Source organism: Oreochromis aureus, linkage group 5 (assembly GCF_013358895.1).
Source record: "Oreochromis aureus strain Israel breed Guangdong linkage group 5, ZZ_aureus, whole genome shotgun sequence".
Taxonomy (NCBI): Eukaryota; Metazoa; Chordata; class Actinopteri; order Cichliformes; family Cichlidae; genus Oreochromis; species Oreochromis aureus.
This window is the reverse complement of record NC_052946.1, coordinates 26,246,568-26,266,059: the sequence shown is the minus strand read 5'-3', so window position 1 is coordinate 26,266,059 and position 19,492 is coordinate 26,246,568. Positions and strand designations below refer to the sequence as shown.

At 40.8% G+C, this 19,492-nt stretch overlaps 1 protein-coding gene across 2 annotated transcripts; it reads right to left on the bottom strand.

Moving 5' to 3' along the window:
- Positions 1-12,195: 12,195 nt before the first annotated feature.
- On the bottom strand, positions 12,196-17,507 carry LOC120440128 (C-reactive protein-like). Of its 2 annotated transcripts, none has more exons than XM_039611849.1 (5): positions 17,176-17,507; positions 16,762-16,965; positions 14,538-14,824; positions 14,028-14,155; positions 12,196-13,122 (listed from the first exon to the last, which is right to left on the bottom strand). In XM_039611849.1, exons 1-5 carry the CDS (start codon positions 17,321-17,323, stop codon positions 12,933-12,935), a joined length of 957 nt encoding a protein of 318 aa, XP_039467783.1. In that variant the 5' UTR covers positions 17,324-17,507; the 3' UTR covers positions 12,196-12,932. The 2 variants fall into 2 exon arrangements, with proteins under 2 accessions (XP_039467783.1, XP_039467784.1); XM_039611850.1 differs by having other exon boundaries at positions 16,762-16,944; positions 17,176-17,504.
- Between the last annotated feature and the right edge of the window lie 1,985 nt (positions 17,508-19,492).

The window sequence follows — 19,492 nt, the reverse complement described above, 5'->3', positions numbered from 1 at the left end:
CCTTCTGACATTGTTAAAAAAAAACAACAAATTTATAATTATTTATATTTTTATATGTAGGTAATGTCCTCAAGTTCTTGATAACCACTTTTCCTCTCTCTCTGTTTGTGTGTGTATTGTTTTGTCTCTTTCAAACAGGTGCGGTCCTCACCTCTGCAGTGCTGCCGTCTCCTGTAACGCTGCATGGTCCTAAGCTACGTTTTTCTTTTTTTTTTTTTTGTTCTTGTAATTTTTGTCCTCAGGTGAGGTTTGAAGTGTCTGTGTTGTGCAGCTGGTCTGGTCTGTCTCTAGACAGTCCAGGCTGCACCCATCAGTAAATGGTGGAGGCTCACAAGGACAACACACAAGTTTCTGAACAACTCTGCGGGAGGGTTTCTCCGGCGAAGTGAAGGCCGTGAGGCACAGCTCCCGTCCCCGGTGACCCTGCTAGGTCCACCTTCTTAGGGAAACCCTCTGCAGAGGAGCTGAGAGAGCCAGGAACTTATAAGTTGTGTTTGTCCACTCAGGCATCATTCAGACTTGCTCTGTAGGCAGTTCCTGTCAGAAGGAAGAGGCACAGCAGGTGCGCCTGGGGCGGAAGACGGTGCCTCAGTGCCTCTCTCCTTCTGACATTGTTAAAAAAAACCAACAAATTTATAATTATTTATATTTTTATATGTAGGTAATGTCCTCAAGTTCTTGATAACCACTTTTTCCTCTCTCTCTGTTTGTGTGTATTGTTTTGTCTCTTTCAAACAGGTGCCGGTCCTCACCTCTGCAGTGCTGCTGTCTCCTGTAACGCTGCATGGTCCTAAGCTACGTTTTCTTTCTTTTTTTTTTGTTCTTGTAATTTTTGTCCTCAGGTGAGGTTTGAAGTGTCTGTGTTGTGCAGCTGGTCTGGTCTGTCTCTAGACAGTCCAGGCTGTACCCATCAGTAAATGGTGGAGGCTCACAAGGACAACACACAAGTTTTCTGAACAACTCTGCGGGAGGGTTTCTCCGGCGAAGTGAAGGCCGTGAGGCACAGCTCCCGTCCCCGGTGACCCTGCTAGGTCCACCTTCTTAGGGAAACCCTCTGCAGAGGAGCTGAGAGAGCCAGGAACTTATAAGTTGTGTTTGTCCACTCAGGCATCATTCAGACTTGCTCTGTAGACAGTTCCTGTCAGAAGGAAGAGGCACAGCAGGTGCGCCGGGGGGCGGAAGACGGTGCCTCAGTGCCTCTCTCCTTCTGACATTGTTAAAAAAAAAACAACAAATTTATAATTATTTATATTTTTATATGTAGGTAATGTCCTCAAGTTCTTGATAACCACTTTTCCTCTCTCTGTTTGTGTGTATTGTTTTGTCTCTTTCAAACAGGTGCCGGTCCTCACCTCTGCAGTGCTGCTGTCTCCTGTAACGCTGCATGGTCCTAAGCTACGTTTTCTTTCTTTTTTTTTTGTTCTTGTAATTATTGTCCTCAGGTGAGGTTTGAAGTGTCTGTGTTGTGCAGCTGGTCTGGTCTGTCTCTAGACAGTCCAGGCTGCACCCATCAGTAAATGGTGGAGGCTCACAAGGACAACACACAAGTTTCTGAACAACTCTGCGGGAGGGTTTCTCCGACGAAGTGAAGGCCGTGAGGCACAGCTCCCGTCCCCGGTGACCCTGCTAGGTCCACCTTCTTAGGGAAACCCTCTGCAGAGGAGCTGAGAGAGCCAGGAACTTATAAGTTGTGTTTGTCCACTCAGGCATCATTCAGACTTGCTCTGTAGACAGTTCCTGTCAGAAGGAAGAGGCACAGCAGGTGCGCCGGGGGGCGGAAGACGGTGCCTCAGTGCCTCTCTCCTTCTGACATTGTTAAAAAAAAAACAACAAATTTATAATTATTTATATTTTTATATGTAGGTAATGTCCTCAAGTTCTTGATAACCACTTTTTCCTCTCTCTCTGTTTGTGTGTATTGTTTTGTCTCTTTCAAACAGGTGCCGGTCCTCACCTCTGCAGTGCTGCCGTCTCCTGTAACGCTGCATGGTCCTAAGCTACGTTTTCTATCTTTTTTTTTTTTTGTTCTTGTAATTTTTGTCCTCAGGTGAGGTTTGAAGTGTCTGTGTTGTGCAGCTGGTCTGGTCTGTCTCTAGACAGTCCAGGCTGCACCCATCAGTAAATGGTGGAGGCTCACAAGGACAACACACAAGTTTCTGAACAACTCTGCGGGAGGGTTTCTCCGACGAAGTGAAGGCCGTGAGGCACAGCTCCCCGTCCCCCGGTGACCCTGCTAGGTCCACCTTCTTAGGGAAACCCTCTGCAGAGGAGCTGAGAGAGCCAGGAACTTATAAGTTGTGTTTGTCCACTCAGGCATCATTCAAACTTGCTCTGTAGGGAGTTCCTGTCAGAAGGAAGAGGCACAGCAGGTGCGCCGGGGGGCGGAAGACGGTGCCTCAGTGCCTCTCTCCTTCTGACATTGTTAAAAACCCCAACAAATTTATAATTATTTATATTTTTATATATGTAGGTAATGTCCTCAAGTTCTTGATAACCACTTTTTCCTCTCTCTCTGTTTGTGTGTATTGTTTTGTCTCTTTCAAACAGGTGCCGGTCCTCACCTCTGCAGTGCTGCTGTCTCCTGTAACGCTGCATGGTCCTAAACTACGTTTTCTTTTTTTTTTTTTTTTTTGTTCTTGTAATTTTTGTCCTCAGGTGAGGTTTGAAGTGTCTGTGTTGTGCAGCTGGTCTGGTCTGTCTCTAGACAGTCCAGGCTGCACCCATCAGTAAATGGTGGAGGCTCACAAGGACAACACACAAGTTTCTGAACAACTCTGCGGGAGGGTTTCTCCGACGAAAGTGAAGGCCGTGAGGCACAGCTCCCGTCCCCGGTGACCCTGCTAGGTCCACCTTCTTAGGGAAACCCTCTGCAGAGGAGCTGAGAGAGCCAGGAACTTATAAGTTGTGTTTGTCCACTCAGGCATCATTCAGACTTGCTCTGTAGGCAGTTCCTGTCAGAAGGAAGAGGCACAGCAGGTGCGCCGGGGGGCGGAAGACGGTGCCTCAGTGCCTCTCTCCTTCTGACATTGTTAAAAAAACCAACAAATTTATAATTATTTATATTTTTATATGTAGGTAATGTCCTCAAGTTCTTGATAACCACTTTTTCCTCTCTCTCTTTGTGTGTATTGTTTTGTCTCTTTCAAACAGGTGCCGTCCTCACCTCTGCAGTGCTGCTGTCTCCTGTAACGCTGCATGGTCCTAAGCTACGTTTTCTTTCTTTTTTTTTGTTCTTGTAATTTTTGTCCTCAGGTGAGGTTTGAAGTGTCTGTGTTGTGCAGCTGGTCTGGTCTGTCTCTAGACAGTCCAGGCTGTACCCATCAGTAAATGGTGGAGGCTCACAAGGACAACACATAAGTTTTCTGAACAACTCTGCGGGAGGGTTTCTCCGACGAAGTGAAGGCCGTGAGGCACAGCTCCCGTCCCCGGTGACCCTGCTAGGTCCACCTTCTTAGGGAAACCCTCTGCAGAGGAGCTGAGAGAGCCAGGAACTTATAAGTTGTGTTTGTCCACTCAGGCATCATTCAGACTTGCTCTGTAGACAGTTCCTGTCAGAAGGAAGAGGCACAGCAGGTGCGCCGGGGGGCGGAAGACGGTGCCTCAGTGCCTCTCTCCTTCTGACATTGTTAAAAAAAAACAACAAATTTATAATTATTTATATTTTTATATGTAGGTAATGTCCTCAAGTTCTTGATAACCACTTTTTCCTCTCTCTCTGTTTGTGTGTATTGTTTTGTCTCTTTCAAACAGGTGCCGGTCCTCACCTCTGCAGTGCTGCCGTCTCCTGTAACGCTGCATGGTCCTAAGCTACGTTTTCTTTCTTTTTTTTTTTTGTTCTTGTAATTTTTGTCCTCAGGTGAGGTTTGAAGTGTCTGTGTTGTGCAGCTGGTCTGGTCTGTCTCTAGACAGTCCAGGCTGCACCCATCAGTAAATGGTGGAGGCTCACAAGGACAACACACAAGTTTCTGAACAACTCTGCGGGAGGGTTTCTCCGGCGAAGTGAAGGCCGTGAGGCACAGCTCCCGTCCCCGGTGACCCTGCTAGGTCCACCTTCTTAGGGAAACCCTCTGCAGAGGAGCTGAGAGAGCCAGGAACTTATAAGTTGTGTTTGTCCACTCAGGCATCATTCAAACTTGCTCTGTAGGGAGTTCCTGTCAGAAGGAAGAGGCACAGCAGGTGCGCCGGGGGGCGGAAGACGGTGCCTCAGTGCCTCTCTCCTTCTGACATTGTTAAAAAAACAAAAACAAATTTATAATTATTTATATTTTTATATGTAGGTAATGTCCTCAAGTTCTTGATAACCACTTTTTCTCTCTCTCTGTTTGTGTGTATTGTTTTGTCTCTTTCAAACAGGTGCCGGTCCTCACCTCTGCAGTGCTGCCGTCTCCTGTAACGCTGCATGGTCCTAAGCTACGTTTTTTTTTTTTTTTTTTTTTGTTCTTGTAATTTTTGTCCTCAGGTGAGGTTTGAAGTGTCTGTGTTGTGCAGCTGGTCTGGTCTGTCTCTAGACAGTCCAGGCTGCACCCATCAGTAAATGGTGGAGGCTCACAAGGACAACACACAAGTTTTCTGAACAACTCTGCGGGAGGGTTTCTCCGGCGAAGTGAAGGCCGTGAGGCACAGCTCCCGTCCCCGGTGACCCTGCTAGGTCCACCTTCTTAGGGAAACCCTCTGCAGAGGAGCTGAGAGAGCCAGGAACTTATAAGTTGTGTTTGTCCACTCAGGCATCATTCAAACTTGCTCTGTAGGGAGTTCCTGTCAGAAGGAAGAGGCACAGCAGGTGCGCCGGGGGGCGGAAGACGGTGCCTCAGTGCCTCTCTCCTTCTGACATTGTTAAAAAAAACAAAACAAATTTATAATTATTTATATTTTTATATGTAGGTAATGTCCTCAAGTTCTTGGTAACCACTTTTTCTCTCTCTTAGGGAATCCCTTTGCAGAGGAGTTGTGAGAGCTATGAACCTTTTAGTATTTTGGCCTCAACATCATATTTATATACAACTAAATTTTCATGTGAACATTCGAACCCCACTCGGTCGCGACAGATGGCCACCCCTTTCTGAGCCTGGTTCTGTCGGAGGTTTCTTCCTGTTAAAAGGGAGTTTTTCCTCCCCACTGTCGCCAAGTGCTTGCTCATAGGGGATTTGGGGGCTTTGTTAAAATAACCGCTTATAAGTTCAGTGGCATCAGTTTTAGCACTCAGCAAATATGTAAATGGATGATTCATCATCAAGTGAGGAAACATCCATTTAAAACATATTCGCGAGTTGTATTTAGTTGTGTATAAATATGATTTTTGGGACACTAAGGCCAAACAGAGACTAATTTGTACAATTGGGTGAAAAAATAAATAAAAAATTTAAAAGATATAGATGTGTCATTGTTTTATGTATATTTCAAATTGCACACCATTTGATTTCAACATATGTTTGTTACATTTGAAGTGCTGGTGTTATATTCTTATGATTTTGTCATTTGATGAGTATTATCTTTCTGCCTCGCTTCACATATTTACTGCTTCTTGGCTAGCTTTACCCATATGGAAAAGATATATATAAATCTTATAAAGTTTGTATCTGTCTTGTGTGAAACTTGTATGAAAAGCATACAAGAGTGAAAACAGATATAAGATGCCTTGAAAAATTATATAAATGAAACTTGTATGTTTTGGATACTTACTAAAACAATATATGAAAGTAATGAGAAAGTGGCCATTTTCATTAGTAAATCATATAAGCCTTATATGATTCACTATTTGAAGTAGGCCACGTCTTATGCAAGTCTTCTATAAGTTTTTTCTATTTCTTTTCCATATGAGTAGTCATGCTAGCATCAACACAGGTAGAAACAGATACTCATCAGAGAATCACCATGCATTGGCCTATCTAAATGCAAATGGAAAACGCTAAAAATCCAAATATAAATAACTTTCATATTACTAAAGCTATCAATGGATCCACAGTTCCCATAGTGAAAACACATTCATATCATGTTCAAATCAGTTGTTATCCAATTTTAAAACGATAACACAGAATAAAGACACTTCCGGAAATCCCTTCATTGTGGCGGGAATGAACTCTGTATAAGTTCCGGGTTAATCTGCTGTATCTCCCCTGCTATATGTCATCCCAGAATGCATTGTGTGCGAAAAGACGTGGACGCTCCCACGGCTCCAAAATAGTTTAAAGCAACAAAGATTTATTGAAAAATTTTACAATTACAAAAGATTTGTAGTTATTCTCAAGTATGTTTTTATGTAGTGGAGATAATTTGTAACATATTTAGAGTAACTTGTCATAATAGTCGGGGTTCCTTTTAAGACACCTCTCTGTCACTTAACCACTGCCTAGGCATACTGTAAAATGATTCAAATCAATAATTTATTCTTAGTTTTATGTAAGGGGATGTTGTAACACTTCTAAAATATGTTACAACCCACCCCACCTCTGTCATCAATTGTTTAGCTAACTGTATTAGCATAGTTAGCCCAAGGGGGTGCATCACAGTTTATCTAAGAAATCAGAATTTAATCTCCTGTAAGCCATATAATTTTATCTGCAAACAAAGTTTTGTGTTGTTACATCAAAATCCCTTTTTCTCAATAAAATCTGCATGCCCTATTTCTAGCCTTGAAGTCAGGGATAGAAGTGGGTAAACACTGAAATAATCATATGACTCCTATCTTATTGTTGATTGATGGAATTGGGGGTGTTGCAACTGTCCCCATGTTGCAACCATACCGTCCCCCCTATATACCCTATCCAGGTCTCTCTTGGAAATTAGATTTTTAATCTCAATCTCAACAGAGACAAAGTCCATCAAGATTTTTTTCCCCAAATTAGGATTTTTATATTTTTTTCTTACATGTAATTTGCATTTTTATTTTGAAAGGTGTTTTTTTGTGGAAAATTTTCTGGTCTTTTGCGACAAAAGGTTATTAGAAAATGCACTCAAAGCAGGTGATTTCCGGTATTTGCCAAAAAATGATTGGTATTTAAACTGCTGTAAACAGGTTTTTAGCCTATAGTCTGTCAAACAAATGTCACACAAATCCCTCAGGGATTATATCAAATCATTCTCAGCCAGAAGGAACATTGGTAGAAGCTGCGATCAGTTTCCAGGTTAAAAAAAACCAAACAAACAAAAAAAACGTCATTGAGAAGTGAGGATAAGAGTCCAAGAGGGGAGCAGACATTGCGACAAATGTAAAATCACAATTCTATAGAAATATTTTAAATATTCATTAGGATACGTACAATAACGCAAAGTCAAAATTGTGTCAATCCGGTTGGATACAGTCTATTCATTAATATTGCTAATTACAAATAGAAAAAAAAAAGTTGGATTTGGATCAGGTTTCGGCACAAAAGACCCCAACGGCCGCGTTTATGCCGATACAGCGAAATTATGATAAACTGAGTTCTAATAGTAAAGTAGAAAAAGCGGGATTTGTTTCTTGCCAAAGCCATTGGTGTATCACAATATAATGCTTGTTTTTCTGCGCTTAAAAACAGCCTTAACTGCAGCCACAGGGTAGACCTTGGTCAGCTGTTTATTGAGCGAGTCACAAGCACACCGCAGGAAAAATAAAGATTTACAGTTTTTCGATTGTTTGCATTCACTGCTTCTATCTTTGATCGTTAACTTGGGGTAGGCGGGCCTTCTCTCCCACCAGCGGGCACCATTTAATCCTCCTCAGTTCCCTCCTAACCTGGGTGGTTGAGAGAGACAGGCTGTTGAGTGTGTATTGGATGCTGTTGTTGGGGGTGGGGAGGAGTGAGCAGGGTGAGGAGGTGTGAAGTGTCTGAGGTGTCAGAGGTGAGACAGCAGTAGTGGGGGTGGGTGAGTCTGCAGCCAGTGTTGAAGACTGCCTCATGGCTGAATCAAACCAGTTCATTTGCCCACCTCACATCCCTCCCAGGCAGAGAGTTCTGACCTCTGTGGCCCGAGAGGTCACTCTACATCAAAATGTTACTTGATACTCTCAGACCTAGAGACACTTTAAAAAAAAAAAAAAACTGGGCTGATATTTTAGCTCATGTTACCCTAACATGGTGACTTCTTTCTTAAATAAATGTGTCTTGACTAATGTACTCATAGTAAACTGGTATATTCAGTCAGAAAAGTGTCTGGAGCTCTGCATCAAAGTTTGGGCAACGAGTTTAAGGAAGTGAAAGATGAAATTTACTGACACAGCAAGCTGTTAATATGAGATAAAGTTCTGCACTGGTTTGAGTAGAGGAAGTAAAAGCTCACATACAGATTTAATGAAAGCTAAACTAATTTGAGAACTAGAATTTCCATATAGTATTGGTTCTTGTGTCAGTTTTACCTCTTGTTAAATGATGTGGAAAAGCTGTTGTGGTGAGCAGAGCTACTCAATCTTTTAGTGTTATTTTAGTCTAAATAGACTGGAATCAGCCTTTATGGACTGTATTCATACTGCACAGCAGTCATGACCTCTGTGTTGAACTTGCAGCCAGGTTGAGGTGTGTTTGCGGTTCAGGACAGCACAATGAGACATCACATGGTCCTCTTCATGATAGATTCCTCCATGTAGACAATTACAGCTCAGTGAACTGAACCGGATTACTGACACATTATCAATTATTCAAATATTCTAAAAACAGGTCCATTGCTTTTGTGTTGATGGGTTTTTTTAAAGTATTTGAGCAGTGAGTTTCTGTCACACTGTGCTGTGTGGATTGTTGATTAACTTTAGCAGAGCCAAATATAGGATGCAGGAGAGGCACGAAACTCAAAGGAAGCTTTCAAAGCTGATAGTCTAGGAAGCAAACAAAGTCCAAAATGCCCAAAATACACAGGAATAAAATCAGAGTCCAAACACCAGAAATCACAAGAGATGCAAATACAGGACGCACAGAGCGAGGAAACACACAGCTGCAAGAACAACACGACCCTAACCCAAAGGACAAAACAGGACTGAGAAAATATATACAAGAGATACAAGAAAAACACAATCAACATAAGAAAAAGAATAAGAAGTTTATTTGTGTAGCAGTTTTTAAAGCACACAGTGACAAAGTGCTTCAAAGTTTGAATAAAATCACATTACAATAAGTGTACTTGCTATACTTCTTCTTCTTCTTTCTTTAAACTTGTCTTGTTTCATTTATTTCTTTAGTTTTTAATAAACAGTTTAGCTTTTCGTAACATGAACGCTAACATTTTCTCTTTCAGATGCAGATCCCAAAGCAATAATGAAAGAAAGGCAGAAGAAAGACAACCATAACCTCAGTAAGTCAAACCTTTTGTTTGAGATCCTTTTTTTAAACTTCTTGTTCGAATGTGAATACAATAAAAAAAATATACAACGCAATTGCTTGCTGGAGGTAACCTTGTGTGTCTTTGCTTTGTTGGTAGCAGTTGAGAGGAGGCATTGGTTCAACATGCGAGTTGGGCACTTTGATACCCGGGTCATCAGACCCGTAGGTCTTACTGGTGCTTTCATTTTCCACTGCTCACATAAAGTTACACTGTTTGAATTTTAATGCCAGGGGGCCACGCATTAGGCGTATAAATCATGATCTTGTCCTCTGCCTCTGTTGTCTTTCTTATCTTTACTGACATCGCAACAATGACAGAGAGATGCGCTGGAATAAAGGCACCATTCTCAAGGCTTCTGTAGACTACATCAGGAAACTGCAGAAGGAGCAGCAGAGTGCCAAGGATGCTGAGATGAGGCAGAAGAAGTTGGAGCAAGCAAACCACTCCTTATTAATGTTACACGTCCGGGTCAGTGTTCAGTTCAGTTTTATTTATGTAGAGCTGTTTCACAGGAATGGTCATCTCAAAGTGCGTTTTGTTATAAGCTAATGTCATGGTGCTGGGTCGTTGACCCAGCGTTTTGTGTTTAGTATGATTATTGTCTTCTGTTCTAGTTTATTCTGATTTTCTGTGTCCTCCCCTTGTGCCCTGTTTGTGTCCTTGAGCTCGTGTTGTGGATTTCCTGTTTTATTTTGAAGGTCTTTGTCTGTTGTCACTGTGTTCAGCTTGTATCCTCCGTTCGTCTTGTGTATTAGGATCAGCTGTGCTTCTCTCCTGTGGGTGATTACCTGATTACCTTGTGTGTGTGTATATAGTCTGTCTGGTGTGTTCTTTGGACTTCATGGTGTTGTTGCTCCCAATATTCTCTTAGACAAATCAAATCAAATCAAATCAAATCAAATCACCTTTATTGTCACGTCACATGTGCAGGTACACTGGTACAGTACATGCGAGTGAAATTCTTGTGTGCAAGCTTCACAAGCAACAGAGTTGTGCAAAATACAATAACGTGCAACAAGCAAAATATAAAAAAATGGTTAATCTAAAAGTAATAAATATATGTACCATATATAAAGGTATATACATTACTGAATGTGTGTACTAAATATGTTTTTCTACGTGTGTGTGTGTGTGTGTGTGTGTGTGAGTGTGTATATACATGTTTTACAAATGAAATAGAGTAAACAATAAAATAAGATATATAAAATATAAAATATACAGAGGTAGGTATGTGCAAAACAGTGGCATTAATGTACAGTATGGAGTGCATAATGTTGAAGTTCCAGTAGTGAGGGTGAGGTGTCTATGACGTGTTCAGCAGTCTGATGGCCTGGTGGAAAAAGCTGTCTCTCAGTCTGCTGGTTCGGGACCGGATGCTGCAGAACCTCCTTCCTGATGGAAGTAGTCTGAACAGTTTATGGCTGGGGTGACTGGAGTCCTGATGATCCTCCCGCTTTCCTCAGGCACCGCTTCCTGTAGATGTCTTGGAGGGAGGGAAGCTCACCTCAATTATCCGTTCAGCACACCGCACTACTCTCTGGAGAGCTTTGCGGTTGTAAGCGGTGGTGTTGCCATACCAGGTGGTGATGCATCCAGTGAGGATGCTCTCAATGGCACAGCGATAGAAGGTCCTGAGGATGCGGGGGCTCATGCCGAATCTTTTCAGTCTCCTGAGAAAGAAGAGGCGCTGCTGCGCCTTCTTCACTGTCTTGTTTATGTGTACTGACCACGTAAGATCCTCAGCCAGATGTACACCAAGGAAGCGGAAGCTGCTCACTCTCTCCACAGCGGCGCCGTTGATGGTGATGGGGGTGTGTACTCCTCTGCACCTCCGGAAGTCCACTATCAACTCCTTTGTCTTTGCGACGTTGAGGGTGAGATGGTTGTCTTGACACCAGTGGGTCAGGGCGCTGACCTCCTCCCTGTAGGCCGTCTCATCACCGTTGGTGATAAGACCCACCACTGAGACAACCTCTGAGGCCATCACAGGGCAGTTGTGGAGCTGTTTTGCAAAGAAGAATAGGCAAGGATTTCAGTCTCTAGATGTGCAAAGCTGGTAGAGACATACCCTAAAAGACTGGCAGCTATAATTGCAGCAAAAGGTGGTTCTACAAAGTATTGACTCAGGGGGCTGAATAATTACACACACCCCACTTTTCAGTTATTTATTTGTAAAAAATGTTTGGAATCATGTATGATTTTCGTTCCACTTCTCACGTGTACACCACTTTGTATTGGTCTTTCACGTGGAATTCCAATAAAATTGATTCATGTTTGTGGCTGTAATGTGACAAAATGTGGAAAACTTCAAGGGGGCCGAATACTTTTGCAAGCCACTGTATTCCACTCATCATCAGATATATATATATTTGCGAATCATTTCTCCATGCCTCTAAAATAGACTGTGTTGATTCTTTGGAATTTTCCATAAATAATTTGTACAATACAGAAACTCGGCCTCTCCCATTTAGATAATTTATAACTGTATTCTCTAGAGAGGAGTAGGTGCGGATTTCTAAGCTGTTACCTTGTGTGGTTAAGATAAAACTTCTTAATTGAAGAAATTTAAAAAAAATATTTGACAGGAATAGAAAAGGTACTTCTAAGTTGTTCAAAAGACATAAGAGTATTATTCCTAAATACAGATACTTTTCTTATACCTTGATCGAACCAAAATTTAAAGCCTGCATCCGCCCTACCAGGAGGAAAGCTGTTATTTCCAAATATCGGAGTAAACCTAGACAGTTGTAACATTTCTCCCAAATCAAACATTTAATTTCAAAACATTATAAATCATTGTCAAGTCTTTTATGACTGGATTATTTTCTACTAATTACCCTTGTCCCGATTCGAAATATTGAGATCCAAAACAAAATACCAAAGCCCCCGGAGGATGCAATCAAACAGATGAGTTTATTGAGCACACGCGTGGGAAGATGTACACTGTACAACATCAGGTGTAGATCTTCACCCAAAAGACACTTCAGATTGCTTTTGATTCATCAGGGTTAACGCCCCCTCATGCGTTTACAAAGATTATGATATGTCAGTTACAGTAAATATTCATTTTAATAACTAAAATAGACATAGAAGTTCCTGTTTTCTATCACGTTTTCCATATAAGGCCACTCGCTGCACCCTCCAGACGGTCCTTGGGGATGGTCGTCATCTGGCCACTTCTTCTGTCACCTGTAACTGGGTAAACTCAAATGCAACAAGAAGCTGAATATGTTCCGGCCTTCACTCAAGCCTGTTTCTTGATTAAATGTATTATATGTGTTTTGTAGGCGTGCATGCATTGAACCTTCCATAGCTCCAAGCCACTTACTCCATGTTTCGCCGGGACATTTACGCCCAACCGAGCTTTCAACCTTTTAATTAATTGACTGAGCCACAACTCATTAATAAGCACCAAATTGCAATGTGTAAAGAATATGTGATTATGATAACACTTGTAATACAGACTTTAACGTACTGTCAGCAGCTTCAATAACTGCTTCAATAAAGTGATTATTATATGGTTTAATGCAATGATCATGACTTAATGCAAAGTTAATTAATGCAATCATAATGCTGATAATAAGTATAAGTAGCAGTAAAATATTCCTTATTCCACACCCTACTCCGTCCCTACTCTGTCATCATTAAAACAACTCTCGTCTTTTTTCCTCCTCCATGCTGAAAAATCTCAGCTTCTCTTCCTTCAGGCCACGCTCTTGCTCAGGTTCCCTGATTGACTGTTTTGCCTGCATGTCATAGGAGTCCTCCATGACTGCCCTTCCTCTGTTAGAATAGCTGATGTAGGACCAGGAGATGACAGAGCCGTTGTAAGACCTAAAAACACAAGGCCAATTATAAATAAAAATAATTCTGTTTAAAAATAGATTATGGATGTTAGATATGTGGCCAGCTTTTGGTGGCAGTGTAATGCAAACCCATCAGCACACAATTATAATTGCAAAGGACACATTTGGGCAAAATATGGTGGTCCTAAAGAAACAATTCACTCAAAAAACAGTAAAAGATAAATTGTCTGATTCTTATACAGCACATTTCTACTCTGAGCACTAAAAGCAGCACTTTTTCTACATAAGTGCTTTCTATTCAACATTCATACACATTCAGTGGATGTATCAGAGAGTAAAGTGGAGTTAGTGTCTTGCCCAAAGATATTTGGCACACAGACTGGAGCAGCCAGGGATCCAACTACCTTCCCTCTGATGACCTCCTCTACCTCCTGAGCTGCAGCCACTGAACCAGGTACCAACCAGGCACCACGCTCACATAAATGACTTCAGGTCTGCACTGTTATTTAACTTGATTCCAAAAGAGGGCGCTCCATGCCCAGAAAATTTTTTTCCGTGATGGCTATCAGCTGATGGTTGAATGTCTCTACTTTGTGCTACATATTTTAACATGTGATGTCATGCAGAGAGATGACAGAGAGATAACTATTGTTCCCATTAATAAATGAAGCACAGACTTCTCACACCCATCGTGTAACATTATGATGAGTTTATTTCTTCATGTATTAGACAATTTTTTAAAAGTATTGGGAATAAAACACACTCTTAAAATCAGTCTTAATGCAGTGATGATGGTCTGTGCTGCAGTGAGGTTTAAGTTAGCTGTACATGTAAAACTGGAGCACACCTACACACACACACACACACACACACACACACACACACACACACACACACACACACACACATAAACACACACACACAGGATCTTACCCATAGTAGCCTCTAGTGATGTAGTAGAAAACTTCTTTATAGTTCAGAGGATAATCCCACATGTGGACATCTGTCAGCTGACCATCAAAACCTGGGAAGTCAATGACAGGCTCACCTGCCCACACATACTGAACACACACACATAAACGCACACACAGTGAAGGTTTTATTGGCTGACAGGGGTGTTTGCTTGTTTTTTTAGAAGGAAATGCTAACTGCTGTAGACCTGAAATATGAATGATCTGTATATTTTTCACAAAGTTTTTGTTACCCATATTCCATAGTTTGCATTCTGAGTGAAAAAAATGGCTTTTAAACTTTTAGAAAGGTTACAGCTTCCTCACTGTGTCATCATTTATTAGATGTTATGGATGCAGTAACTTTTCCACTCGCCTCAAGCCTGAAAGATGTTAATAAATAAAAGTGTTTCCTTTTGTATGCTACGTATTTAAACTAAACATGTGGGTGTAAATATGTGGGAGTCTACACACTAATTCTAATAATTCTCACCTGAGTGGGCAGCACCTCCCTGACGCTCATGTACCCGCCATTGAACAGCTGGACCACACCTTTACTGGTGTCCACAGTGAGGCAGACACTGGTCCAGATTTCCTGTGTAATGTCCGGCCATAAATACACGATGGGTTCCAGGCCCACGCTGTTGTGATCCTGATATGATAGCGTGAATACGTCAGTGCTACCCTGCAGCTTCAGAGTGGATTTCTTTGGACTGACAGTGAAGAGCGGGAAGGTTTGATACATATAGTCAGTCATGTAACGCACACACACAGACACACCTGTGAAAAGGTGAGTAAAAATGTAGACGTTACTTAACATGATTATTGACTTTACATGCAGTTTAAAGAGGTTAAATTGGTTCCTAGAAATGGTCAGGAACAGTGTGTAACAGGCTTTGAGGTATGTTTCCCTTTCTGCAGTTAATAATCTCTATATCTGGGTGCTTAACCCACCACTGTTTCCATTATTTATATAACAGATGAGCCTTTATGCTCCACCTTACTGATGTCTTCTTTATCTCTTGTCATCGTAGGCTTGCCTTTTAGTGCCATTTGTGTTGCTATGTCTTTTTCTGGACTTCCTTATCAGCTTCAATAAATCTAAATAATAAAGGAACTGACACCTGCACACCTATTACCATCACCATGGTAATTGGTGCAACAGACCTAGCCTCTGCTTCAACATTTTATGTTCATGAGATCAACAGGTATGAACTCATCACCTACTGACCAATCAGTTTTCTGGAAAATACGTCACCTTTCCCTCAGACCTATTAAAAAGAGCCTGTAGAGTTTTTGTCTTTTTAGTATCATGAAGAAAAAGTGACTCTTAGAAGCGTCTTTATTGCTTGCCTTTTCCCAGCTGTCCACATACAACTCTAAAACATTTTTATAATTTTTTAAGCTTTAATACAGTGGTATGACCCTTAAATGAGGCACCTATACCTTGTAGTTGTTGAACTTGTTTTTAGTTTGTATTTCAGTCTGTTTAACATCTCTGAGTTTTTCCAACATTATAATTTGAGCATCTTTATGAAATATGGGCCTCTGCAGTCTTCGTATGCTGCCAACACTGCCTCTTTCATAGTTAGAATGGTTAACCCTAGATTTACCTAGCGTCCACTTTTGTGTGACCTCTTAGCATAGGGATGTAAAACATAAGGCCTGGGGTCAGATTTGGCCCAGTAAAGAGAGTTAATTGCAAGTAATAAAAATAAAAAAAAACCCAAAAAACCCAACAACTATTAAATGACAGGGCTTTTTTTACAACCTGACTTAGAAATTTCACTTTGGGATTTTTTTTTTTTTATTTTGATTTTTTTTACATTTTTTGTGGTTTTGTTGTTGTTGTTGTTGTTGTTTTACAATTAGAAGACAGTCTGGGCAATCAGCTACCAAAACGTTTTATGCAATTTTACACATTTGTTGGTTTTTTTTAACAATTTGAGCCCAAAGAGTTCTGTTAAGATTTCTTTAATTTACCACAACAGAATTTTTCTATATTGTAGAAAAACTACAGGTAAGATTACACTTTTTTTTTTTTTTTTTATAAATTATGGTAAGATACCTCAGGACAAAATGTGTAGAAACGATAGTTTCACTGGCCAACACTTAGGGAGACAGTTGCAATTTGGTGCTCTATAAATAAAATCGATTTGAACTGAAGTGGTGCGGCCCACTTAAGATCAAAGTTGGTTATGTGTGCATTACAGTGTAAAATGAGTTTGTCATCCCTGGCTTAGTAGGACTACGATGTTGCAGTAAGGGAAAGCCAGATTTAAAAAGCTATGTCCAAATTGTTTTGTGTGTATGTAGGTTTTTAAAATAATTTCATGGATTTCTGAACTACCAAACTTCCTAGCTGGAATCCCGGGATTCCCAGGATTGGGGACGATATTTTCCAGAGAACTGATTTGTCATCAGGGAGGTCGTTCTGTTCATGTTGATCTCTACTTTCCACAATCTGCTCTGGGGCAGGTTATCTTCACAACTTTAGCTCCTCGATAAGAAGTTAACCGTTTTTGTAACTCTGAAAACCTGCTTAGTAAAAAAGGCATCTGCTACCTTTTTAATGCACACAAAATTATGTCACTGTATCAGGTTTTGATAAAGAAATGAACTGTAACAAAGATTGTGTTTCTTTTTGGTTTTCTTTTGAAGAAACATAAAAGTCAGTGTTTGAATAATAAATACAAAAAATTAAATGCCCTGCTCACCTGTAGTTGGACCCACTGCAGTTGGGGCTCTGGTTGTAGCTGCGGTGGTGATGGGAGCTCTGTCTTTGTGTCTTCTAGTTTGGTAGGGAGTGGGGAAATGATAACTGGGGGGATAGAAGGTTACTCCTCCATTATTAGAAGACAGAGTGAACATCTTCCCATTTAGATTTAGTCCAGAACGTCCTGAAGAAAGAAACAGAAAGCCTGAGCTAATATAAAAATGATCTTTTCACTCTTTGTGTGTTTGTCAGTTTCCTGTTATGATTCTCATGTAACTCTACTCTACCTGAACATGTAAAGCACTACAAGCCTCATTCATGCAATCAAACACACATTTAAGAAAAAGAATACCTCCTACATCACAGACCACAAGTTTGTGTGGTTTACTTTTGTTGTCTGTGTGTGTGTGTCTACCTGTTGTTGTTAGCCATGCGTCTGGTTGTCCAGGTGGGGTTGGTTCATCACCGATGACCGCCATCGCTGGCAGAATAATCATTAGAATGGCAACAAGAAAAAGTTTCGTCTTCATCATCCCTGACACTGCAGTGAAGCGTCTGAGCATCTGTGCTGTGTGGATGTGTTTTTCTCTCTGCTCCCTCTCTGAATCTGAGCAGGCTGCACTTCAGCTCATTTAGTTATGTTCCTGTTTGAGATGATATCAGCAGCTTTGAGTCCAACTCATCTATTTTCACTCTACTATTGTTGCCACTTCTGACAACAAAAAATGGAGTCAAGCAGGCGTTCCTATTTCCTTCTGTTTCTTCACTGTACCGTCAGGTGATTGAGTTCAATTTAAAGATTGCTTGACTGCACATTTGCCTTTACGTTTGCTTTTGTGAACAGACATAACATTGTATCTGTCGTGGCCATAAAAAGGAATAAATAAAGCATTCACATTACCAAATATCAGGTAACAAACAAAACACTTCTTGCCTTCAGAATCTGTTGTGCACACAGTATGTTTTGAACCTTTGTACTGTGAAGAGTCTCCAATCAGTTTTGCTGTATCTGGCTCAAAGCAAAACTCTTTGCTCTTCAGATTTCATAATATCTGTCTTTTGTTCTCCCACATTAAAAAAGTGCTCTATTGGATTGAGATACGGTGACTGTGGACTGACAACAGTTAAAATCTACTTCCAACTAAGTTTCCTCCTAATGTGGCTCTGTAGTAAAATCTCTCTATAACTTCTTCTTTTGAAACAAACTGGACACTAAAAACAAAATGCCACAGCTGCTGCACAAGAAGTTTGATAGATAAGAAGACGCACTTCTGCCTATGGTGATTTTTTTATGTACCTGTTTGCTTCATCAATTCAGGTATAAATGACTTTATAGCCTAAATGTAAATACAGATACTGGAATGTGTTAAACTGTTTTAACTGTTTCCTACCCCACACTTTGAGAGAGCAGCACCAGCATTACTTGCAAATGGTCCTTAATACAAATACCTGAATCCCAAGCATCTATTGGGATAGTCTAAAATATAACACTAAATGTGATTCAGAACATTTTTGCTTTTGGTTGCATAATTCTACATAGTTGTTTTACATAGTTTTACATATTGCCAACCCACACAAGCACAGGGAGAACATGCAAACTTCACACAGAAAGGCCTGGAACAAGATGCGTTCACAGCGCCTAACACTATACTATCTGAAGTGATTATAAACTTACTTTTAAGCTCTTCATGGACTCCTACCATAAATCTGCTGCAGTAGATTTAGTCAGACCGTATGAACCCACCTGCTACTTGAGACCTTGCAAACTCTTTCCACCGTCTAACTCATTAAAAAGGGAAATGAGGTATTTTCTGTTATATCTGTGGTAGAAATATTAAATGTAACTTTTAAATCACTCACCAAATATTACTTTTACAAAAAAAACTTAAGTTGTTGATGTTTTTTACTTGTGCTGTGTAATAAAGAATCAGAATCAGAATCGTGTTTATTGGCCAAGTATATGTGCAGACACATACAAGGAATTTGGTTCCGGTAGATCAGGGGTGTCGAACTCCAGGCCTCGAGGGCCGGTGTCCTGCAGGTTTTAGATAACACCCTGGGTCAACACACCTGAATCAAATGATTAGTTCATTACCAGGCTTCTGGATAACTGCAAGACACGTTGAGGAGGTAATTTAGCCATTTGAATCAGCTGTGTTGGATAAAGGACACATGTAAAACCTGCAGGACACCGGCCCTCGAGGCCTGGAGTTCGACACCTGTGCGGTAGATGGTGGCTCTCGAGCACAGCAATGTAAATCACACACACACACACACGTGTCTATATATACATTACACATGCATACACATACATACACAAAGCTGTGTAAACCAACTATAAATAACTAATCTAAACTTATATACATAAAATACAGAAATGAGTGTATTATTATTATTGATCATAAGCTCCACCTCTTATCTAAGACAAACAAACACTGACTGAGTGAGTGGGTCGAGCTACAGGAGAGAAAAATTCCAAACTCTGCTGCTTCAGGCTGCTGATGCTCCACCTACTGAATGTGAGTTTGACCACAAGCACGGCTCAAAGGAAGTTTCAGTGAAGGTAGGATAAACAGTTAATAAACTCTTTGCTGTTTTGTCCCCTCATTTATCTTTCTGCCTGTACTTGATTTGTGATCTCTGGCTTCCCATCGTACAATGTTTTTAATGTCCTACTGTAATCCTAACTATCCCCTCATTTAGCGCATGTTTCTTTTATTTTACTGTGAATT

Coding starts and splice junctions, on each gene's coding strand:
- LOC120440128 (XM_039611849.1), bottom strand. CDS start 17,323: ATGCTCAGACGCTTCACTGCAGTGTCAGGGATGATGAAGACGAAACTT. Junction 14,825..16,761: donor TGCAGTGGGTCCAACTACAG/GTGAGCAGGGCA, acceptor ACCTTTTCACAG/GTGTGTCTGTGTGTGTGCGT. Junction 14,156..14,537: donor GGGAGGTGCTGCCCACTCAG/GTGAGAATTATT, acceptor GTGTGTGTTCAG/TATGTGTGGGCAGGTGAGCC.